Below are 25486 nucleotides of genomic sequence, written 5' to 3'. Positions count from 1 at the left end.
CTAAGTGCAATTTGTCCTTCACATTTACCATAATATAAATGGGCACAGATGCTATTTTTTAAGTTGAACATTCAAACTTTGAAGTGGTAGCATATTTAAAGCAGCATTTGTTTTTATACCTGCATGCAATTATACATGGTCATGAGTCCTCAGGGTGCATTTAAATATACCATTAATGCTGACATATTACACTATAATGGACGCTTTCATGTCACTTTTGTTTCAGTCCCATGCTTTTACTGATTTAAGATTTTAAAGTCGGGAAAGGAGCAGGGAAGCAATAGCTTGGGAGGGAGAGGTGTGGGCATACGTTTAAGAGCAATATTAGGGAATACAAGCGAGAGAAGAGGGAACAGCAGTGCTCATTTTCTTTCAGTTCAGCCTCAATGGAAAAGAACACTATGGAAAGTTCCCATGGAATTGGGAAGCCCTTGTACATTTGGAGGATGTACACTGGTACCCTTGTGAAAAATGAAAATAGAATTTTAAATATTTTAAGGTTTAACAAGGGGCACGTGTATTAAATGTACGTGTGAGGGGGTGAAGTGGTGGGTGATCCACTTGCACTAGCCAGAGCAGAAGGCTGGAGAGATGTGTTTATTTCTCTTTGGCCTGGTAAGTCTTGATTTTATTTTATTTTTAAACCTGCTTTGAAACCAATGGGTATAAATTACCCATGCCAGCTCTAGGTTTGCCTAGGTAATAGGCCTGGTGTTGGGGCCTCTTGGGGGAATGGGTGGTGGGGCTTTGGATCTAATGGATGCATGTCCTCCTCTGCTCCGCCTCTATAATACTTAACCCAAGCTACAACTAGCAGAAAAAACACAGGCACTACTAGATCTACACCTGCAGAGTTTTCTGTGGGCATAGCAGGTTATGACAGATAAGTTCCTTCAGAGCTCATCTGCATCATCCCAACCCTCTCCAGCCAGGAGATCTGGCAGCTAGCATTATTATTATATGATGTGTACACAGAAGGTCTTTTTCACCCCCTGGCACCTGCAGAGCTGAGGAGGGAAATCCCTGCCTGAAACCCTGGAGAGCCATTTTCTGTTAGGGAAGGCAATGTTGAGTTAAATGGACCCAATGAACTGATTTGGTATAGCTTCTTATGCTCACCCCCCCAAAAAAATATAATAACTGTAAAGCAACCAAAGAAATAACATATGAGGATTATTGCTCTCTCCTGGACTGTTTGGCATTTTGAAACTGTACGTTCCAGCTGTATGTGTGAAGCTTCATGTTCACCAGGGAATAGGGAGCTGTTTTGTGCCTCTATCAAAAGAAAAATTATCACTTTACTGTTGTCTGCACAAAATTGTTTTAATAAGCATTATTATTTCCCTGCACAAAGAGTGTAAAGATGGGCAATGGATTATTGCTGAAGGTATCCAGGGAGAAAAGTAAAGACATGTTCATGAGTAAAACTCTGAGCCAACTGTACTATACACCACAGGTTAGACAAAAAAGACTAAATATTATATTTGAAAAAGAACAGGAGCAAGAACCTTCATAAGCTGTCAGGTCAGTGAAACTTGTGCTGCAGAACACATTAAAACATTTTACCTTGCATGAACAATGGCAGAAAGGAGAAAAGCAACTCACTTGGTTTTATATTTTTAACGCTGTCACCTTGATCTGGAAACAGTCTGTAGAAGAACATTCTGGAAGCAGGAACATGCAAAAGCCACGTGAGTGGAGAAAAAATAAACCCTACACCCAGCACACCATCAGTGGCACAGAAAGCTATAGAGGATGCAGTTTCTGAGCCTGCTAAATGCATACAGATTTGCGACTGTGTAGAGATCTCTGGACCCAATCAGTTGTTAGATTAGGAAGAAGAAGCATGGCAGTGATAAGACACACTGGGTGTTCCTTTTCCTCTTAGTAAATAATCAGGAGTTTCCAACAGTACTAGTTCTTTATGTGGTAAAACATGTAGATAAATACAAATCTGCAATCAGATTTTTTTTTAAAAAAATCACAGATTTATAAGAAAGTAGGACAGAATGGACTTATTGAACAAACCACATGTGAAATTGACATGGACTAGGAATGGACAACAAAGGTCCGTATAGTAAAAGCTATGGTTTTCCCAGTAGTGATGTATGGAAGTGAGAGCTGGACCATAAAGAAGGCTGATCACAGAAGAATTGATGCTTTTGAATTATGGTGCTGGAGGAGACTCTTGAGAGTCCCATGGACTGCAAGAAGATCAAACCTATCCATTCTGAAGGAAATCAGTCCTGAGTGCTCACTGGAAGGACAGATTGTGAAGCTGAGGCTCCAGTACTTTGGCCACCTCATGAGAAGAGAAGACTCCCTGGAGAAGACCCTGATGTTGGGAAAGATGGAGGGCACAAGGAGAAGGGGACGACAGAGGACGAGATGGTTCGATAGTGTTCTCAAAGCTACCAGCATGAGTTTGACCAAACTGAGGGGGGCAGTGGAAGACAGAAATGCCTGGAGTGCTCTGGTCCATGGGGTCACGAAGAGTCGGACACGACTAAACGACAAACCAACAAAAGGAATGGACTGCTCCATCTATACTGGGAGCAACAGCTATATAGATTGTATTAATTCCTCAGGTCACTGTGACTGGCTTCGCTGAAAGAAAGTAATTCTTTCAACAGCAGAGCAATGTGCTTGGTAATATGCTGCTCAGGGATCCACTACACTTCCATGTGCCCTTAGGTTTTCCCCTGGAAAAGCCCACAGTTTAGTGCTGAATTGGAACAACAGCAATTGGGAGTTCCACGGATTGCCATTTGTTCTGATACAGCACTAAAGAGCGGGTTTTCTAGGGGAAAGTGGCAGGGCAAATGCAAAGATGCTCAGATCTGTGCTTTCTAGGCACAGGACAAGCAGAAATATGGATGAGCCCTCAGAGAGCAGTCAAGTTGCTGCATTTTGCACCAGCTGCAGTTTCTGGATCAAACTCAAGGCAGCCCCACATAGAGTGCATTGAAGTAATCCAATCTGAAGGTTACAAGAGCATGGACAACAGCAGTCAGGCTGTTCTGAACCAGAGTAAGCCATAGCTGTCATGCAACTAAAGTGGCAAAGGCACTCCTAACTGCCAAGGCCACCTGGGCCTCTAGTGACAAAGATGAATCCAGAATCACATCTAGACAATGAACCTGCTCCTTCAGGGGGAGTACAACCTTCCTTCAAAGCAGACAACTGACCGAATATCTGGACTCAGGACCAGCCCACTCACAGTACCTCCATCTTGCCAGGATCCAAGCCCACTGCTGTGTCTAGGTGACCATCCAGGGCTTGCACAACCTCTGCTAATTTAGATGCCACTGAGAATGTTTCAGTGGGTTTCCAAAGGGTCTAAAACTCCCTCGCCTTCAGTAAATGCCAACATATACAATACAAAAAAAGCTTCAATCAACAGCTCCTTGAAGATGCAATGTAGGCAAAGAAGTAGGCCACCATGCACTAGGCACCATTGTGTGGCCTCACTCATGTGCTCACACATGTGTGCATCCCCATGAGCAATATGGAGCTTTCAGCAACAAGGAGTACCACTGTGGTACAGCCCCTGCTAATATATGTGTGTTCTGAATCCACCCCACTTGGCCACTTGTCTTTGAAGACAGATACTAAAGGAATTTTCACATACAAGGCTTAAATAACCTTTGGTATTTTTTTCTGGAGTTATTTATGTGAATGTGTATTTAATAATTAGGTGGAACATATATTTCTGTAATATGAATGTGAAATCTGGTCTAAGATTACCAGACACCCCCTTTTCCCAGGGACAGTCCCCGGATTTACAAATCAGTCCCCTGACAAAATTCATCGATTTAGTAGGAAGTTGAAAAGTGTCCCCAGATTCATTGAAAAAAAATCTGGTAACCTTAATCTGGTCAGACTGTAGACAATATGCACCAGCTGACACTTAAGGTGGTGTATGAAAATGCTCTCCATCAACATAAAAAAGAGTTAAATGGCTTGTGGATTGGGCTGTCAGGTGAGAGACATTTTGGCAGTAAGCATGGCATTCTAATTGTTGCAAACATTTTGCCAGCACAGCACAATACAGTACTATCTATTCACTTCGCCTTTCCCCCTGTGAAAACAGTCAAAGAATGCTCATACTCTACTTATAACCTTGTAACGTTTTAATTTTCCCTCGCATATTAATATTGCTGCCACCCCAAAAGAGAAGTTTTGTTTGTTACCTCTTACCGACAGTTATTTCGACAGTTCTTTTCTGAAAGACCATCCTCATCTTCACCAACAATATCCACAGCTGAAAATATCAGTGCAACGAGAATTGCAAAGCAGCAAACCAGTGCAAAGATCACAATGCATTTTTGCTGGGACTGAAAGAGATTAAAATAGAAATAATAAAAATGCTGGAAAGTGAAGTAATAATATCACAATAGTTATAAAAGCCTTTATGTCATAAATGTAGGCATAACCATTTTATTGAATATATATTTTTTTCAAAATGCAATTGGTTTGATCAAGGAGGTTTCACAAAACTAATAAAACACAACAAAGTAGTGTCATAAGCCTGACAGAAACATTTACATCCCCTCCCTTCTCTTTTTGTCTCAATACAATTGTATTAAAATATCTTCTGCATATATTACTGGGAGTATTTTTTATTAAGCATCGCATACACTAAAGTATGATATGGAACAAAGCTTTTTTTTAAATAAAACTTTTCAATCATCCCAAATCTGAGGTGAAAATTGAATCACTGGCACCAAGGTGTGAGCGCACAAAAGAGTACCTTGAAACTGAAAGATGAGCCCTATGATAACAAATCCTGTCTATAAAAATAATTTTAAGTATGCAAGAAGAATAAATAATAGAGCATAGGATGCTCACAGGGAGGTGACAAAAAAATCATTCTCATGCCAACCTCTCTTACCTTATGGGAGCATCACACTAGATAATGTGGTTGTCACACACAAACTTCATTGCTTGTTCAAAAATACACCAACTGAGTTCAAGGACAATTTTACATAAAGTACCATGAGAAGTGTATACTTCTTTCCATAAAGAAAAAGAAGGAAAAACAGGGCCTACCGATAATTATCAACTCAATCCAGATGGATCAGGCATAACTGCAGACATAAACTAGATGTGCATCCAAGTGCATATCCATATGAACAATTGAGGGCAGGTACATCACTGTTGACAGTGACACACACACACACACACACACACACACAATCACTCAGCCTCTGAAGTCTTATCTTTAACTTGTGTTTCTTCATCTTCAGCCTACCTCATGGCTATTTAAAGATTATTTGCATAATCCTGCAACAAGTTCATGCAATTCAAAAAATATATTGAACTGCTGTATTTCCTGTTAAAAATGAACTATCATGAATTAACAACAGAAGCTCAAGCACAATATTTTAATATATTAGGGGCAAATAGAGGCCATAAAAATCAATGAAATTTTGTACTTTATTTTTACAGATGAATTCACCCACTGTACAGAGGTATTATGTATTACACTTGAAACGGTGTCAGTGTTATGTTCTTGTTAAAGAGAGACAAAAACATGCTCCGCCAACTTCCTGACTGAATTACTACAATCTGAGAATTAAATAATGTAGAAATCAAAATTCCTTAGCCCGGAATAATTATTGCAGATATCCGCTTTAGCTACTTCTTATTCCTTCAAATGGCACTATCCTGACACAAAGAAACTAGTACTGGTGCTGCAATAGAGTGTTGATAGCAAGACAATTAAAGTAACTAACCGTCAAGTTCAGACGTTTCCCATCTATATATCCCCAGAGTGGATAGCTCTTCCTTCATATAGGTGGGACACTGCCCACTATAAAGCCCCCTGCCCAAGTTATAACCAAGTCTAAGTAGGACCAGAACCACCACAAAACAATGCCACCAGCCCCTAACTCAGACAGCAGCTCCAGAAGGATACAATGGCCGATGGTATCAAAAGCCACTGAGAGGTCGAGGAAAATTAACAGGGACACATTTCCTTTGCTTCTCTCCCAACAGAGGTCATCATACAATGTGGGAACTTATATAATTAACTACAAAGTTCCTTATTCAAGCACTGCCTAGATCCAAACCTGCTCAACTTCAGCAAAATAACAGGTTCATACACCATTGGACTATAGCTGGGGACCTCCCTATGGCTGCACAGGTGAAAGGTAAGCCTTTATTAAGTAAAATATAAAACTGATTCCATGATCCTGAAAGGCAAAAGCCAATAGGAATTATATGGAAATTTGTACAAAGGTAATGACAGTCTAAACTGAACATCTTTTACTACTACTAAACAAATAAACAAAAAAAGCAATTAAAGTTGGATGTGTTCAGTTGTAGATTCATGCAAGCTTTGTAGTGGTTAAGAGCGGTGGACTCATAATCTGGGGAACTGGGTTCGATTCCCCGCTCCTCCACATGCAGCTGCTGGGTGACCTTGGGCCAGTCACACTTCTCTGAAGTCTCTCAGCCCCACTCACCTCACAGAGTGTTTGTTGTGGGGGAGGAAGGGAAAGGAGATTGTTAGCCGCTTTGAGACTCCTGAAGGGGAGTGATAAAGCGGGATATCAAATCCAAACTCTTCTTTCCCAATTAGTTCCCACCAAGATGCATTTATATTCTAGCCCTGTGAGTGATTCCTCATGTATTAAGTTAACAGGACAGCTTATATTTGAACATACTGGGGTCATGGTTCAGGATTGAGGGATATCATTGTTTCTCTGGATAATCTTTCATGGAAATTACTGGGCTTTAAAAGTTTCTCCCTTTTTTGGCAGATTTTGTGTAGTACCAAAAATATGGAAAAAAGAAACAACTGAAGAAGAACAAAAAAAATTCAAACACTATAAATACTTTTTTATGCTTACAAATAAACTAGATGTTATAATTTCTTAAGAACATATGGGCAAGCCTCAAACATCACAGTCATAAGAGTTAAGAGAGAGAAATCGAGCACTGAAAGAAAGGAAACTTGTGTGATGCTGCTTAAAGCTGCATGCTGGAAAAATACTAACAGAAACCCACAAATTAAAAATACGTAAATTTTTAAGACAGACTATTTTGCTATTGATAAGTCCAATTTATTATTTATAAACCCTTGTGGTCAACTGACCATTACTGCATCCTCCTGATAAATATCTTATTCCATCTTTTCATATCAGCACAAAGCAGAAATGTCCTTCTAAGGATACTTGCTGATGAGATTACAAGAATTATTTTAATTGCACACCTTCCATTTGAAAAAATTACTCACTGGTATGGCAGATGGGCACTATAAAAAGTATCTGCTTCTGATTTAAAAAAAAATCATTTCAGCATCAAACATGCTAATTGCACTTTTTCAAAGCAACAAATGAGACATCTGGAAATCTGGAAATAGTTGCACATTGTTTGCATTAAAGTCAATGGATGGTTATTGCAGAGAAGTTGGTAAAAGTTGGGCTGGACAAAGGAACTGAGGGGATGCTCATCAAATCTGCAGATGACACCAAACTGGGAGGGGTAGCCAATGCCGCTGAAGACAGAATCAGGATTCAAGACGTCCTTAACAGATGGGAGAACTGGGCCCAAACTAATAAAATGAATTTCAACAGGGACAAATGTAAGGTTTACACTTAGGCAAGAATAACCAGATTCACAAATATAAGATGGGGGACACCTGAAATACCTGTAGGACATGTAAAAAGGATCTAGAGATCTAGGGATCTAGTAGACTACAGGCTTAACATGAGTCAACAGTGTGATGCAACTGCATCAACAGAAGTATAATGTCCAAGTCAAGGGAAGTAATGGTACCACTCTGTTCTGCCTTGGTCAGACAACACCTGGAATACTGTGGCCAGTTCTGGGCACCACAATTTAAGAAGGATGTTGACAAACTGGAACATGGGCAAAGGAGGCTGACCAAGATGATAAAGGTTCTGGAAACCAAGCCTTATGATGAACTGTTGAAGGAGCTGGGTATATTTATCCTGGAAAAGAGGAGACTGAGAAGAGCTGTGATAGCATCAAGCTTGTTTTCTCCTGCTCCAGAAGGGAGGACCCGAACCAATGGATTAAAGTTACAAGAGGAGATCCCAACTAAATATCAGGAAGAACTTTCTGACAGTAAGAGCTGTTTGACAGTGGAGGTTGTGGACTCTCCTTCTTTGGAGGTTTTTAAGCAGAAGTTAGATGGCTAACAGGGACGCAGGTGGCGCTGTGGGTTAAAGCCTCAGCGCCTAGGACTTGCCGATCGAAAGGTCGGCGGTTTGAATCCCTGCGGCGGGGTGCGCTCCCGCTGCTCGGTCCCAGCGCCTGCCAACCTAGCAGTTCGAAAGCACCTCCAGGTGCAAGTAGATAAATAGGGACCGCTTACCAGCGGGAAGGTAAACAGCGTTTCTGTGTGCGGCTCTGGCTCGCCAGAGCAGCGATGTCACGCTGGCCACGTGACCCGGAAGTGTCTCCGGACAGCGCTGGCCCCTGGCCTCTTAAGTGAGATGGGCGCACAACCCCAGAGTCTGTCAAGACTGGCCTGTACGGGCAGGGGTACCTTTACCTTTACCTTTAGATGGCTAACTGTCATGGATGCTTTAGTCGAGATTCCTGCATTGGACAAGATGATTCTCAAGGTCCCTTCCAACTTTACAATTCTATGATTATATGAAAAGCAATATAAAAAAGAGACAGCAACAGAAATCAGCACAACGAACTTATAATCATGCTCATAAATAAGGGATAGTGAACTTGTGGCCTTCCATTTATTGTTAGACTACAATCAACTGTAACTATTGACTGGGGTGATGCGAGTTGTAGTCCAAAACATCTGGAGGGCCCTAGATTCGCCAGAAGTTACACAGGAATTTAACAGGCTCTGACCCAGACTCTCAATAGTGATAGGAGAAGAAGACAAAGCCGAGCCTTCAAAGATGACTTAAGTGGGAAGGCAGGGTCATAAAGGAGACAGCAGTCCTTTGTATTATTTTCAGTGTGCTAGACTGTATGTTGGGAGATATATAATGTTATTTTTTATGCCCCTGAAAAGGATCACAGTAAGTCATTAAATTACTCTTTTTGAAAAATAAAGGTGATCTACAGAAAATGCAGACATTCCATTAGCTTACAAAAAGACAGTCTGTGCAGTTGCCATAAATAGTATTGCAGTTAGTCTCATTCCACATTGCATCCATTAGCAATCTTTTAACCTTTAATCTCCCGTCTATTTCCACTTTATTTTAAGAACATTAACTGGCATACCAAGCATGACCAGTGTTCCTTTTAGCTACGTATCTTCTCCTAAAGTGACCAATACCATTTGCTCTAAATGGCTTCTTAAAAGATATCATAAAGTAGCTAGAGTAATTTATTTAAAATATTTCTGCATAGCAAGGACACAGATCAATATTAGGGGGCCTAAAATGTAGTATTTGCACATTATATAAGATCCCAATTTGAACCTTGTAACCTCTGTTTAAGGGAAAACCAGTACTGCTCTTAACCTCCTAGATGTTTCAAGACCTTGCTGCTGATCAGGGTTGAAACCTGTTGGGTGGACAATTGGTCCAGATGCAATATAAGGGATCTCTATATAGTTTAAGTATGCAGACATCATGCTGACAAATTGAAAATGAATGCTTCTAAATACAATCCTACCATCCCAGTGACAGCCTGAATGTATGCTCTTTAGTGGAAATCTATATACCAAACAGCTGCTTAAAAACGGTGTCAACATTTTCTTGTTCTGGCATCTGCTCTTCAGTAGACAAGCACATCACTCAGCTCAATGAAACTATATTAGCCATACTATATTAGCCTTATCTAGAATGGAAGCTGAGCACAGAAATCATCTGCGTCGAGCCACTAACCACAGCTAAATCTGCAACAGCTGTGTTAGCAAACTCCTGAGCATACCTGGTGGGTTCCTTTTCTCTTTGCTGGCTGCTGCTAGAGAGAGAGGAGTCATGTTGCAGTGCTCCGTGTGTGTTTATATGTAAATAAAGTATATTAGCTGAAATGCTGAGTTGCTGAGGTCTGTTATGCAAACTGCGAACGCTCTGTGGATCCCTAAGTGTGCCAGTGTCTGTTAGTATTGGTCACTGTGATGTTTGGGCAGAAGTATGAGTATGAGATGAGCTTGGTACAAACTCACTGGTGGATCCAATCTGATACACCCACCGTTCCTTTTGCACCATGATGACCTTGCTGCTGCCTCTCCCCCCCCCACCTTCTCCATCATGACATGCAGCAGTGACACAGACAACCAGAGGTCAGGCGAGTGCCTCCATCTCACCATCCACAACAGGATCCCCTTCAGGGTGTTACAAAGTCTGCCAAAACTGAAGACAAATAGACCCAGGTGCTATTTTTGTGGAGAGAGTAAACGGGATTCACTTTCCTCCATGATCCCTTATGGGAGAGTGGAATTTGTCTCTTTCTTAACTTAAAAGACATGGAAGACTGGTGTTTATTCTTGCTTGCACAGTTTTTAAAATTTTGCAACTTTACACCAAACTTCATTTCTGGTGTTGTTTATCTCCTACAATAGGCCTTTACAGGTTTAAAACAAGCCTGGCAATAGGAAGCTGTCTTAGAATGCTGCCTGTGGAATTCTGAAGATCTCTGGCATAGTTTTGTTTTTTGTTATATCTGACCAATGTAGATAGGATTTTTTAAAAAAAACAAACAAACATGAACTACATCTTTAACTTTTTTTAAAAAATCATCTGCTGCAGTGCTTTAACAACAACAAAAATCCAGGCAACCTTTTGGATAGCTTCACTTCTTGCAAAGCCTAGTGGTCTAGAAAAAAACCCTGATAATATACAGTACTGTAAAGGAACTATATCACTGAAAAGGACAGAAATAGAATTACACAAGGTTTTGGAGGAGGAGGGAAATTTTACTCAGTGGGAAGTTATTGAGATTGCACTTTCACTTGGGAGGGGGAGACCCCCGAATCCCCCAGTTTGCCTGTTATTCCATTCATATAGAGAGCTAATACACACCCTAAAGGTAAAGGTAAAGGTACCCCTGCCCGTACGGTCCAGCGCAGCACACGGAATGCCGTTTACCTTCCCGCTGGTAAGTGGTCCCTATTTATCTACTTGAACCCGGAGGTGCTTTCGAACTGCTAGGTGGGCAGGAGTTGGGGCCGAACGATGGGAGCTCACCCCACCGTGGGGATTCGAACCGTCGACCATACGATCGGCAAGTCCTAGGCACTGAGGTTTTACCCACAGTGCCCACCCGCGTCCCAATACACACCCTAGTATATACCTAAAAGAAACACGGATCAGCAGCTAGCCCCCCCCCCCCCATGCTACACTGGTTGTGGAAAAAAATCAGGGAAATTTCCACAGCATGAAAGGTGTCTGCCATTTCAAGGAAAACATCTTTGTCATGTTAGCATGCTAGACCCTAGGTGCACCTCTATCTATTGCTATTTCTATAATAAATTATAGGGTTGAGGGTGTAGAATTTAGTGCTGAACTAAACTGCTTTTGAAGTGCTACCAGAGTTTAGTTAAGATAAATTTATCTCCTAACACTTCAAGCAGGAGACTGATATAAAACTAAAATTAGATCAGCACTCGGGCAACTATCAACTGAGCTCTTCACTAACTGCAGCATGAAGGAGGCACTACCTTCCAATACACTACTGAAACAATATGGCCATTGTTTATGGTTGGTAGTTAAAACAGTGTGTGTGTGTGTGTGTGTGTGTATGAGAAGAGCCATGCTGCATGGGCCTAAAAATCCAATCCAGCACCCTACAGTAACAAACCAAATGCATATGAAGGGCAATAGGCTTCTCCTGTTGTTACCTAGTAACTAGTATTCAAACTCATAAACAGAGGTTGGGTGGCCATCTGTCATGGATGCTTTAGCTGAGATTCCTGCATTGCAGAGGGCTGGACTAGATGACCCTTGGAACCCCTTCCAGCTCTACAATTCTATGATTCTGTGACTTACAGTTCTGAACCTGGAAGCTGCATATAGCCATCGTGACTAGCATCCACTGATATTGCCCCATGACTAAATAAAGTACAATACCTTGAAGTATGTTATGTGTGGCTTGTTGTCAGATGAACTAGTTAAAAATGACTATAAGCCCCGTATCTGAATTATATTGTGGATTATGACATGGTAAGTTCTTATATTTTTAATATAGAATTTGTCATTTTAATTGTTTTGTTGTATTTTTCATATAAATTGCCCTGGGAATTTGATTGAAGGGTTGGGTCGAGGGTATATAAAAGTAAAATAAAACTAGCTCTGTTTCTCTCTCACACAACATTGAGAAACCTTCCTTTCAGCCTTTAGAATTAACATCCTCTATACAACTATTCTGAGTGTGTGGCCTTGAGATTACTGTACTCAATGCTTTTATCTGCCTTCGATCTTGTTCTTCCCTAAGCTCTGTTGTTGTTTTTTCTTGCCCACCAAGAACAAGAGTTAAGAGGATCCCCTCTCAGGCTATGTGTTGGTTACCATAGCAACTCCCTATATTCTCAGTCTGCAGAATACTACAGTACAAGTTTGGTTCCTATAACAACATTATAAAGGCAATAAAAATGAATCTGAATCTCAGGTAACTTGAGACTGAAGTAACAAATGCTACAGGAGAATTGGTATTTGGAGAAATGCCACTTTGAGGAACAGAGTTTCAAAACATAAAAGAAACATCTTTCCAGAACAGCAGTGTAGAAAAGCTCCTGGAGTGTTTTAGGCCAGAATATTTTATCTGTCTGGTAGCAATAGCAAATAAGAAAGACAACTGGACTATTTCTTAAGTTACTTGTGAAACCTAAAAAATCTGATGAATGTTCCTTTTCCCCCTAACACAAACACTTTACCAAGAATAAATCCCAGGTCATATATTTTAATTGTTTTCCTTTAATGCATGGTATTTCAGTCTGTCCCAATAATTAAGAATAATAATTTAGATATTGCTTAAACACAGAAAGAACGTATACACATCCAAAGGAAACTCAGTCAATACTGCTTATTATTGCAGATCTTTCCCATCAGGTTCCACAAAGTGCAACACAAGGAAACCTACGGTATACTCCATGGGTAGGCAAATTAAGGGCCAGGGGCCGGATCCAGCCCAATTGCCTTCTAAATCCGGCCTGCGGACGGTCCAGGAATCAGCGTGTTTTTACATGAGTAGAATGGGTCCTTTTATTTAAAATGTGTCTCTGGGTTATTTGTGGGGCATAGGAATTCGTTCATCCTCCCCCCCCCCATATAGTCCGTCCCCCCACAAGGTCTGAGGGACAGTGGACCAGCCCCCTGCTGAAAACGTTTGCTGACCCCTGCTATACTCCATATTCATTTGGCCATTCATTGCAAACACCACGTCTTGTTGGATGCCACCTTGAATAAGCAATAGTAGCCACTTGATTTAGTTTGAGATACGAAAAGAGTGAGTTGGGAAAGCCTCTATCGTTTGAAAGCTTCAAATATTCCATAGTACTCTCTCACAATCATGTATTTTATTCCTGGTATTATGTGTTATCTTCAACACATGAAGTTTCAGATCCAATGAATAAATGTAGAAGAGATGCTTTATTAACAAGCAAACACCCATCTATGTACAGTATCCATCAACTGAACTTAACCTTCTCTAACGGAAGAAGCTTACTGACCAGCTTGCTTTAAAGAGTCTATTCATCTTACAAAGATACAACAATGTATATCAACATGGTGTGTGTGTACAAAGGGGGCTGCACAACAGGGGAGAGGAAGAGACATGGAAACGGCAGTGATCTGTGTACAAGGGAGAGTTGAGAAAAGGGGAAGAGTGGAGGGGAAAAGTGAGTGAAGGTGAACATGAGAATGCAAAAGGGGGGTTACAAAAAAGAGGGAGTAGGATGCATGGGGTTGGGTTTGAAAATGAAAGCAGGAGCATAGACAGATCTGAAGAAGAGGAAATGATAGTGGCTTTATAACTGGGCAGAAGGCAAAAAGGATGCAACGGCTGAACAGAGGAAGATGCAGGAAGTTACTATGGGGGTGGTTTGTGTGCAAGGTGGAGGTTGCACAAAAACAGGTGGGGGAGAATGGACATAGTCATGAAAGGAAAAACAGGAGTGCAAAGTTGTGCTGCAAGAACAGAACAGATAAGTGGCTTCAGAAATGGGGTTGGGAAAGTGAAAAATGAGCTCTGTAGCTGCATGGGGTAGGAAGGGGAAGTTCTAAGGGGTTAATATGCGGTTAATGGCAGGGAGTTGGTGAGCAGAGAGAATGGGGATGCAGCCTCTAGTTATTTTATATTTTGACAGAAACTAAATATTGATTTAGTGCCATAGTATTTGATATGATAAATCTTTCAAAAAAAACCACACAACAAATGCTGTCTTGAATGTTGCCATTGCCCTACACTTTCCATCACTTGACATAAGCTGCAATCCTATACATGTCTATTCAGAAGTATAGGATTCTGGTGTGTTGGGTATGAACATTTGTACAGTGGTACCTCAGGTTACATACACTTCAGGTTACAGACTCCGCTAACCCAGAAATATTACCTCGGGTTAAGAACTTTGCTTCAGAATGAGAACAGAAATCATGCTCCAGCAGTGCGGTGGCAGCGGGAGGCCCCATTAGCTAAAGTGGTGCTTCAGGTTAAGAACAGTTTCAGATTAAGAACGGACCTTAACCCAGGTTAAGTTCTTAACCCGAGGTACCACTGTATATCTTGAGTTCAATGAGGCTTACTCTCAGGTAAGTGTTATAGGCTTGCAGTCTTGAGGTCACAGTTCACTTTAGCTTAGCTTAAAAATGATTTCACTTCAACTTTACGCTCAACATTTATTTTAACATTATTTGTTGATCTTAGCACAACACTTAGTACAATAACCAAGTACAATATTTTTGGGAAAGCACTACTGTAAAACACTCTAGTCTCACTGTGTTAGGGTCTACTATGCAAGCAGAAAATTTAAATCCTTCAAGAAAGATAGGTTTCTTAAACATTCAAAGCAGGCATTATTCACTTCGAGTAAACAGTCAGAAGGGCTTAGCTTCTGCCAAAACAACATGTTGGCATTCCAACAGCTTTCTTTATTTTCTGTTTCCTTTCTTCTACTACATCCACTCTTAAATCCAGCCATACCTTGACAAATGCCAGCTAATTTATTGGGCACTGCATTCCTGGAATCTACTGAAACCACACCTGGAATTATGTGTATATGTGTCTGCACACATGCACTTGCATCAGAGGCAAAAAAATCTTTAAGATATTTATTTTATCTGGTGGTTTGCTTGATACATCCTGCACATTTAAAAAACATGCCACATATTTTCTTCTTTCATTTAAATGACAAAGATAATATATTATAATATATTGTCAGCTGTCCAATAAGCACATTTTAGTGCTTTCTGCTAAATGTTTGTGCTTTGTATTTCTTCTGCCTTGGTGCTCTTATTATTTCCTTATCATATTTTATTCAAATAAATTATTAAAATAAAGGGTTAAATTTTCATACGGAAGACTGCCTTCATTGCATATTTAATGAAGAAATCCTGTGTTTTCCTATTCCAGTTAGGGTGGATCCAAAAGCTTACAATGAAGGCAATGCAATTTTCTTTCTCCTGCCCCTAGTAATTATTTTACACCAAAGAGTCTAAAGATTTGTTTTGAAAGAAAACAGGCAAGCATTTCTTGCAGCGTGGAAGATACTTTTACTGCTCTGGGGTTTGGGGGGTTTGTTTGTTTTTTTGCCAATTTTAAAAACATTTACACACCCTAAGCTGCATTTGTCTATTTACTGGAATACTTCGCTTTATGGTTTAACATATTACAAATGGCAAGAATATAGAATTCATCCACTCAAAGTCATATGAAGGTAGCAAAATCAATAGATGCCATTAAGCCACAAGAAATAAATCTACACCAGCGCTGTTCTTGGAACACTTGTTTTATTTACATCCGAATCTACCAAATTATACCTGACTATGTTACTGAGAACACCTACACACCTGCTCTTCTGAATCAAGATTCCTTTTAAACAGCAATCTTCTCATTAGAAAGGCTTTTGTTAAACTGTATATTATCAGTGCCAGAGATATTTGTCACCAACTTGCCTTCCCCCTCCAATAGCATATTGATAGTGATACTGTTAGCCACTTGCAGCTTGGTTTAAATAACTGCACTCTGCTGTTTTCACTAGCAAGTTCTATACATCATATCCCTGTCTAGCTTGTAATATTTTTTCTTAGGCTGCTAAAAACCAAATCGCTTCTTACCATTCTGATCCAGTAGAGTCGAGCAGTGCTAAAGGAACTGTGGCTGTAGTGTTGCTTAGAGGAGCCAGCGGAGGCTTTAGAGGAACAGAGTGTTTTATGTGTGGAAAACGCATCACCACCTATTATATTTCAGTCATTCAATTGCTAGCCTTGATGTTTTGGAAATCATCAGCCAATCCAGGCAAGGAAAAGGGAGGGCTTGGAATGTTCATATAGCATAGTTTTGTGCAGTTCGAAGAGGAAGAAGATACATCTTATTTGCATTTTTATTCACTGTGTGTAGAGAATGACTCCCTATTCTTTATTCAAAAGCAATTCACACATAGTTTTTAAGCTTCTTCAGTGGGTTGATTGAAAGCATGTATTATGCAGAATGGCACCGTGCCAAATGACACAAAGGTTTGCCAGGCTACCCAAATCCTGACTTGCAGTGCTCAGTGGATCCAAACTTGATATTCTCCTAAATCCCCAGGGCCTCTAACTAAGCCAGAAAATGTGTTGGCAATCAAAATGTGCATCTACGTGCTACCAATTGGTTATTATTTTTTTCTTGCACTATGCTTCTATTTAAAATAAAATAAAAAATTCACCTGACAAATGCTAGCAATTAGATGACTCAGAAACTCAAGGGAATAAAAAACGACCCTGTATACCAAATAATTATCTGCTTTTGCTATGAGACAGTGTACTAATTGGTCAAAAGCCAAATGGCTTTGTGACAAACCATGTTTCTTCTTTGGAAATCTCAGAGTCAGTTGGGTGGTTGACATTGTCTGCTCTGATGCAAGAGAAGGCTGGGTGGAAAACAATAACCTTATGCTAAAGGTAAAGGTAAAGGTACCCCTGCCCATACGGGCCAGTCTTGACAGACTCTGGGGTTGTGCGCCCATCTCACTCAAGAGGCCAGGGGCCAGCGCTGTCCGGAGACACTTCCGGGTCACGTGGCCAGCGTGACATCGCTGCTCTGGCGAGCCAGAGCCGCACACAGAAACGCCGTTTACCTTCCCGCTGGTAAGCGGTCCCTATTTATCTACTTGCACCCGCGGGTGCTTTCGAACTGCTAGGTTGGCAGGCGCTGGGACCGAGCAGCGGGAGCGCACCCCGCCGCAGGGATTCGAACCGCCAACCTTTCGATCGGCAAGTCCTAGGCGCTGAGGCTTTAACCCACAGCGCCACCTGCGTCCCAACCTTATGCTACAAGGAAGTATAAAGAATGAATTGTTCTTTTTAAAAAATGAACAAACTCCAGGGAAGCAGGCAGACTTTTGCCCTTTTAACACAACCATGCTCAAGTATGCTGAATGTACAACAGGCAGCAGGACTGTGATCACTCTACATGGGCCCTGTGCACTTGGGCTCAGCTATGTAAGATGCAACACAACATTGTGATGTCCACATACATAAAGCCTAACATATATATCTCAAAGCATACTGCCCATATTAGGGTAAGAATAGTAAGTTATCAGACCTAAGCACTTGGGGCTCTAACTGCAGGGACATCACTACACATTAAATTCAGTGCACATGGGTGTGACAAGCACAGATTTGCACAAGTGGGCAAAGTCTTCTGCTATTCCATATAAGTGCACCCCAATGAACTAAAAGGGCTATATTTTCAAAATAGCCAAGCCAAGGCACTAAACCTCAGAGGAGTCATAGAAAAATAAGCTCATAGTCAAGCATTCTATATTTTTCAATGAAACCCAAATGTTTGAACTTCTTATTGTCACATATTCATTATGTGATGCTGATGCAAGCTGTTTGGACTGGAGCAATTACGGAACTGGATTGACGTCCACACCTTGATGTAATATTTCCCAGTGGATGCTGGTCCATTAGAGGAATCAGGGTCCTGCTCAGCCCTGCTTGGACTCTTCCCCTTTCCCACCAATCCTGTCTATTGAGGCTAGGAGGGTCGAATAAGCAAACTGAGGTCCAAGATCCTGCCTGAAATAAGACATTGGCTTGGGGAAGTCTATTGCTCTTTTGGATTCTCTGGTTAGAGCTTAAAAAGCCTACATAGAAGGAAGTTGGAAACTCTGATCCTAGGCAAGCTTGCTCCTTGTTTTAAAGTCCAAGCATATGTGAGTGGAGACCCAGGGGTGGGGGTGGGGTTGGAAGCCTGCCACTCCATTTAAAAGGCAATATAAGAGCTCAGTAAGGGTTACATTAGACACAGGGTGTGGGTGGCTTTAAAACAGGATTAGACAAATTTATGGAGGATAAGGATATTAATGGCTACTAGCCATGATGGAGCAAGTCTTCAACCTCCACTGTCAGAGAGAGGATACCTCTGAACACCAATTGCTGGGAGGTGCAGGTAGGCAGAGTGCTGTTGCGCCCAGACCCTGTTTGCAGGCTTTCCATGGGCATCTGGCAGAGCACTGAGAACAGGATACTGGCCTGGATGGGACCAGCGACTCTTCTTATGTTCTTAAGAGGGCATAAAAGTAATGAGCTGGGGGCAGGGGCAGGGGCAGCCCGGTTAATTTCGCTGTCCCCCCCCCCCCCCCGCTGAGAGAAGTAACTATGACAGAAGGAATTCCCTTCCAAAACAACGCAAAACAGTTTTCAGTTAAGTGCTAATTATTTGTACAACTGCAAAGCTTAAGTGTCCACAGAATCTTTGCAAGGGAAGAGGATGGGAAGAAAGTCAGAACAACTTGGCTATGCCTTGGGGGCCTATTTGCACCTCTGGAATCTTTTTGGCTTCCAAAAAGCACCACTATGTCCAGGGTCCACCAGCTGCCACTGGGACCCAGACTCTGAGCTTACGCTGTTTTTTGTTTTTTTAAAAAAGTAAGTTTCTAGCCCTCAAGGCCAGCTCAGAACTTCATGGCCACTATAACAACCATGGCTTGCCTCTAACATCAATGGTACACAACTGACATAAAAATGAAGCATTTTGTACCCCACCCTTGTCTTTTTGCTCTGGCCCTGCCAGAAGGGCAGGAAAGCTCACAACTTCCTTCTCTTGCTGCTAAGGACAAGCACTGCCAGAGAGGATTTCCAGGAAACAGGAATAGCATTTGCAACAATACCAGCAAGGAAAATTCAGAAGTGAGCAAGATGGTGCTTTTGCACAGGAACAAGTAGCAAGCTCAGCTCTCATGTGCTGTGGCCATTCATGTCTGCTGTCACGTAACCCAGTTTGATGGTGGTTGGCCTCCACATAAGGAACCTGCAACGCTCCCATTTAAAAGTGCAGTTGCTACTCTGGGAGGAGTTGCTACTCTAGCAGGGAGGAGCGCAGCCAAGTGAGTGAGCAAGCAGGTAGCCATCACATTCTAGAGTCAGGTGGCTGAATCACCCTATGGTCTTCATGGTCTTCCAGTTGTTGGGTTCCCAGGGCTTGCCTGGACAGATGTACTCAGCATGTGGGCAGCAATGAGCTGATGTGGCGGCAGCATCTTCCCTGTTGGAGTCCTGGAGGGAGGGCGGACAGTGGGCCCCTTAGATGCCATCTGGCCCCTCTCTAGCATCAGGCCTTCCTATATTGGCCTGCCCAGGTAATAAGATCAATAGGAAAGCTCTCCTGGTCATCCTGTTGATGACAAGCACATTTTGTGGTGACCCAGGTCTTTTCAGTGGTGTTGTCTCAGCTATGGAACTCCCTTCCCTAAGTTCTGCCTAGCCCTGTAATTGTTTATTTTTTTTGCTGTCAGCTGAAAACCCATTTATTCACCTGGACTTTTGTGGGATATGCTGTGAGTTATGAAATGGAGCTGCTGTCTGTTGTGTATAGATATTTTTGATGCATATTAATAATATAATCTTAGAATAGCAGAGTTGGAAGGGACAACAAGGATCATCTAATCCAACCCCCTGCGATGCAGGAATCTTTTGCCCAACATGGGGCTCAAACCCACAACCCTGAGGTTAAGAGTCTCCTACTCTACCAACTGAGCTATCCTTCCTTTAACGATTTGCTGCTTTATTGGAGATTGGTCTTTTTTCTGTAACATGTCCTGGGATGATAGTAGGATGCACAGTGGGAAAAAAATTATAATGACGGATGAATGAATAAACAAATCAACAAACAGAATTCTCTCCATAATTACCACCTCCATTTAGAGCAGAACTGAAACTAATCTAGTACTGTAACTTTATACCATTGTTTCCAAGTTACAGAACTGCATCTGAATCTTCATCAAAGATTTGGGAGGACTTAAGCATTAGGTACTGAGCTGTTTTGTTGACCCCACCATTACATTCATGTGCATTTCTTCTGGGGCCATTCGCAACCATAATAGGAGACTCTTGCTTTTCGTCCAGGTAGGTGTTCTGCAGGACAGCATTGGAATAAATGAAAGTGCCCTTGCCTTTATTAAACAACTGGGCAGGATCTCAAATAATTTCATCATCGATAGCAAAGCTGTTCTTACCACTAAAGACAAGTGGGTGTTAGTGCAAATCCTAAAAGTATCATGTTAATCTACTTTGATCCTCAGTTGAAGATTCTAATTAAATTTTATGGAAAGAGATATATCCTGCTATATAAAACTGAAGGTTCCGTCTCTCTAAAAAGATAGACAAAAACTTTCCCTGCAGAATCAAATAAATCCATGGAAAGCAGAAGCCAGGGGACTCTGCATACTCCTAGTTTAGGAAGTACAAACAGGCCTCTCTTCCAAGGCTTAACTGAAGTGGTTGGGAGCTCTGGTGCAGTTCTCAAAATAGGGTCTCCCCCAAAAAAGAAATTCATGAAATAAGGTATTCTGGGCATGTACAGTTTCATATTTTAAAGTCATTTCCCATTGTTTTTGCTCACTTCCTAACTTGGGCCAGTCACCAACTCGCAGACTAACACACCTCACATCTGTTGTATTGGCATCTGTCTTGTGAGACAAAGAAATGTGCTTCCAGGGGTGAAGTCAAACCGCTTTGGCTGCATCGGTATTATCATCATCATCATCATCATCTCAAAACTGCTGCCTCCCATGTTGTTTTTGCTGTGTTAGCAGCACTGAAGTGACCTCTCTGGGGTGCAAGCCTGGAATGCTCAGATTATAAGGCCCTACTCATGGCCTCACTGTTGTAGTCCAAAGGAAAGCATAGCAGTACTGTTGGCACCAGTTTGGCTGCAAGAGTTGCCTGAAGAAAGTGTACAAGACACCATCCATCTATCTTAGGGACCCCACTCCAGATTTGTGTAGGGTTTACTCCTTTACTTCTCCCAAAGATGTCCCACAAGGCACCATCCTCGGGGTTTACTCCTGCAGCGTTTCTCACAAATAAGTATAGTCACAAGACTCTGGGGATTTAGGATCAATGCTTTCCTTCTCCTAGATGGGCTACCTTCTCAAGTTGATGAGCCCCATGTGCCCCTAGTTTCCCTCTACAAGCATGTACAATAACTGCCTTCTTGACTGTTGGACTGGTCTCCTCAGTCTGCCAGAGCCTGCCTTTGCATGCAGGAAGCCCCTAACTCACCGAGGCTTTGAGACCCATTGGCTACCCTCGTCTGGCCAGTAAAAGCCATTTCCAGGCGCATGGCCACTTTCACATGCTGACAGCTTCTCGGAACCACAGGGACAGTTGAGTGCAGGGTGAGGAACAAAGGTGGACAAACTACCCAAGTAGGAGGAGAACATGCCCCACCACCAGAGGTATTTCCTTTCCACCAACACCACGTACACCACATATTGTGAATATATAGGAGGCATAACATGGCTACGAAATGGGTCTTATTGCTTGTATCATAGGCATCAACCTTTGGTTCCTTTATCCCAGGCATAGGGAACCTTTGACCCTCCAGATGCTGCTCAACTACAATTGCCATCAGCACCGGCAAGCATGGTCAATGGCCAGGTATGATGCAATTTGTAATTGAGCAACATCTGGAGGGCAGAAGGTTCTTCTCCACACATGCTTTAACCAGAGTGATATAACTCTGTACTACAAAGATCCTTATTTTTCTGGGTACTCTACTCCTGCAAATTAGTACAACCCCAAGGCTTCAACCAATCTTACTTTAGCTCGATTATTGCAGGTTTTACAGATGTGCAAGTCCTACTTGCGTTCAACATGAGACTGATTCCTAGAGGACTTACCTTAGGCCTGTAACCACCGGGGAATGGAAAGTAGAGTGATGTACTTTAATTTCAATTTTTACTATTGTATAGGTAACACAGCAAGGTGTCAGTAGTTTTCCTAATTGCCCAGTAAAAAATAAAACATGCTCTCACATTCCAGTGTTCAGTACAGAGCTAGATGGACCATTGATCTGACTGAGGCTTCCTATGTTCCTATGTAATGCAATTGGATAGGAGCAGAAAATTCTACAGGCCTGGCTATGTCATAGCAGCAGGTTTGCACCCCTAGAAGCACAGCAAGTCAGGGCACCTAAGCGCCACATACTTTAAGCTGGATTTGTGATATACTTGCCAAGAGGTTGGCTACTAGTGGGACAAAACCAACAACAGTTCACAGATTTATTAAAAGACTGTGTAGCCTTGCAGCAACTTGCAGACCAGACTTAGGATATGTTATAATTTTGCCGTCTATTCTGATATTGTACAATAGTAAGCCGGATAGATAAACATGTCTTGTTGACATGAAAAATGGCTAAACAAAGCCCAATTTCATTGATCTCAGCTACTGATATTGTCTGTCTTTTCAAACAGCAAGCCAAGCCAACAGCAGCAGCGATCAATATTCCATAATCCATGCTTTTGTTCTGTGCTCTCGGCTGAGTCTTTCATTGACAGAGAGAAATGATTAAACCTCTCTTTGCCTTTGGCCACTAGAGAGTGCCACAGTGCTGCAGAACCTCTTAGCTGAAGTTAAACAGCCAATTTGTCTTTTGACAAAACCGATCATTAAAAATGATACCTTGTGCTGCTGTACTGTTGTTATACAATCTGGGTATTTTTCTTGAAGGATGTAAAGAAAAAGCATTTTCAAATCTATGGGGGGGACGGATGGACAATAAGTAATTAATCTAGTCTGAATACTTTGTATTCTAAAAGCAATAGACTTCATGCTTTCATCAAATTGTGCCTACGTGAGAAGCGCATATAAGTTATTTGATTAACATGGCCATTGGCACTCATTACAGATACTATTTTTGCAGTGCTCCAGGAAAATGTAGTGCAGAGATTTAATGTTGTATAATGACTACCTTAATGAACTGGCCATGCACATCTATGAACACAGCACAAGTTCATTGGTAGTTTAGAGAGGAGGGGGTAGAGGTGAATGATCCACTGCTTCCAAAACCTTGCCAGCTCACACTGATCAGAGCAGGGGGTGAGATGGCGTCCTACTCTAGCTAGGTTTGGTTTCAATCTCTGAAAACACAGCAGCAGGAACAACAACTACCACCAGTCACAAGAGGAGTTCAATAGCAAAGTCAAGGTGAATTTGAGGTCAAGCACAAGAGAGCCGACAGGAATTGTGCATGATCCAAAGGCAGAGCCAGGGGCAGAGGTCAAAAGCTAGAAAGATCAGACATTTCTGTATACAACACTAATGTGTCACATCATTTGTAACTGATATTTAGAAAAGACTTCACAATCTGAGAAAAGAGACAATGCACGTAACTTTTGTAAACCAAGAAAATCTCTCATATCTCTCTCTCTGTGTGTGTGTGTGTGTGTGAGAGAGAGAGAGAGAGAGAGAGAGAGAGATTACTTGAATAAGAATAGAAATGCATATGCTGAGCTTTGGAAAGGAGGTTCAAGGCTCTGGCAGGGTCCTAGAGCCCTCCCTCCTCCTTCCCAAAGCTGAGAAAGTGCTAGCTAGGCAAGAGAACACTAGGACCCAACCAGAGCACTCATGCCTCCTTCCCAAAGCCCAGTGCCACGCTTACCCAGCTTTGGGAAGGCAGCATGAGGGCTGGGGTGTGTGTGTATCAAATGTTGCCAAGAGCCACATAAGGGCCCCAAAGGTTGCATGCGACCCTTGGGCCATGCATTGGAGTCATGTGTTCCATCATTTATCAGCCGCCTGGGCTTGGACCTTCTGGCACCAACACTCTCAAGGGTTGGGGGTGATTCAGCTCTGCTCTCCACTCCTTCTAGGAAAACCCTGGAGGCTGGCCTGGGAAGGTCCCTCCCAGTATACTAGGGTTTTCAGTGCTGGCTGGCTGGCTCTGTGTGTGTGTGTGCGCGCGCGTGAGTGCGCGCACACACACATGCACATCTGGGTCTTTTTGGTCATTAGGAGTGTTAGGTCCTTACTGGAAGATTCATCAGGTTAGGGCATAGTATGTAGTTGGCATAACAAAGCAGCTTAGGAACAGGTAGATGCAGTTCTCCCCCAGAATATCTGGGTTAAACCACAGAGCCTAGGACTTGCCGATCAGAAGGTTGGCGGTTCGAATCCCCGCGATGGGGTGAGCTCTCTTTGCTCGGTCCCTGCTCCTGCCAACCTAGCAGTTCGAAAGCACATCAAAGTGCAAGTAGATAAATAGGTACTGCTCCGGCGGGAAGGTAAACGGCGTTTCCTTGTGCTGCTCTTGTACACCAGAAGCGGCTTAGTCATGCTGGCCACATGACCCAGAAGCTGTACGTCGGCTCCCTCGGCCAGTAAAGCGAGATGAGTGCCACAACCCCAGAGTCGTCCGCAACTGGACCTAATGGTCAGGGGTCCCTTTACCTTTACTAGTGGTAATTCTATGGTCACGGAACTTTCCATGGGCATAACTGAACCCTCCAAAGTGTATATGATCCCTCTGCTTCCAACAAGGCACCTCTGCCATAGCCAATCCTTCCTTCCATCATCATCATTATTCATCTATATCTATCTATCTATCTATCTATCTATCTATCTATCTATCTATCTATCATCTATCTATCTCTCTCTCTCTCTCTCTCTCTCTCTCTCTCTCTATCTATCATCTATTTATTTATTTATAAAATTGGCTTGTTCTTAAGCCAAAAATACTCCCAGAGCAACTTATAAATCACTTAAAAGAGACAGTCCTTGCCCTCAGACTTACAATCTAAAAAGCCATAACACAAAAGGAACATGGTTTGGATGGAAAGAGGAAATAAGCAAACTCGAGTACAGGTTCCTAAAGTGTTTAGGATATAAAATGTTGAATTTTAATATTCTGCCACTATTTGCATTTATTTATTTATTTTTACTTTCCACTATTTTCTGATTAAAAATGTGCAGTAGACACAGACTTTATTTAAATGTTAGGTAGGTGTATTGGTTGCTACTACCCCAGTGGTTGCTCTTACACTGTTCCGGCAAGCCCTTTTGATTTGCTGGTGTCTTTATGTCCCACACTGCTGACACACCTTCTAATGGTCAGA

The 25486-nt window shown here is 42.0% G+C and overlaps 1 protein-coding gene across 4 annotated transcripts in view; it reads right to left on the bottom strand.

Annotated features, from left to right (window-relative positions):
* Positions 1 to 25486, bottom strand: part of PLD5 (phospholipase D family member 5) — a 97875-nt gene that overhangs the window by 46579 nt on the left and 25810 nt on the right. The window contains exons 1-2 of one of the 4 annotated variants that reach the window (XM_079969521.1): positions 16221 to 16329; positions 4194 to 4337 (exon numbers count right to left, since the gene is read on the bottom strand). In XM_079969521.1, the coding sequence (XP_079825647.1) occupies positions 4194 to 4243 (50 nt within the window). In that variant the 5' untranslated portion in view covers positions 4244 to 4337; positions 16221 to 16329. Of the gene's footprint in view, positions 1 to 4193; positions 4338 to 16220; positions 16330 to 25486 lie in introns of those variants that run through there. The other 3 variants (XM_079969520.1, XM_079969519.1, XM_079969522.1) reach the window with 3 other exon arrangements.

This window comes from Podarcis cretensis (genome assembly GCF_951804945.1).
Source record: "Podarcis cretensis genome assembly, chromosome: 3".
Lineage (NCBI taxonomy): Eukaryota > Metazoa > Chordata > Lepidosauria > Squamata > Lacertidae > Podarcis > Podarcis cretensis.
Note: the sequence above shows the minus strand (reverse complement) of the source record. Positions and strands in the feature narration are given on the sequence as shown.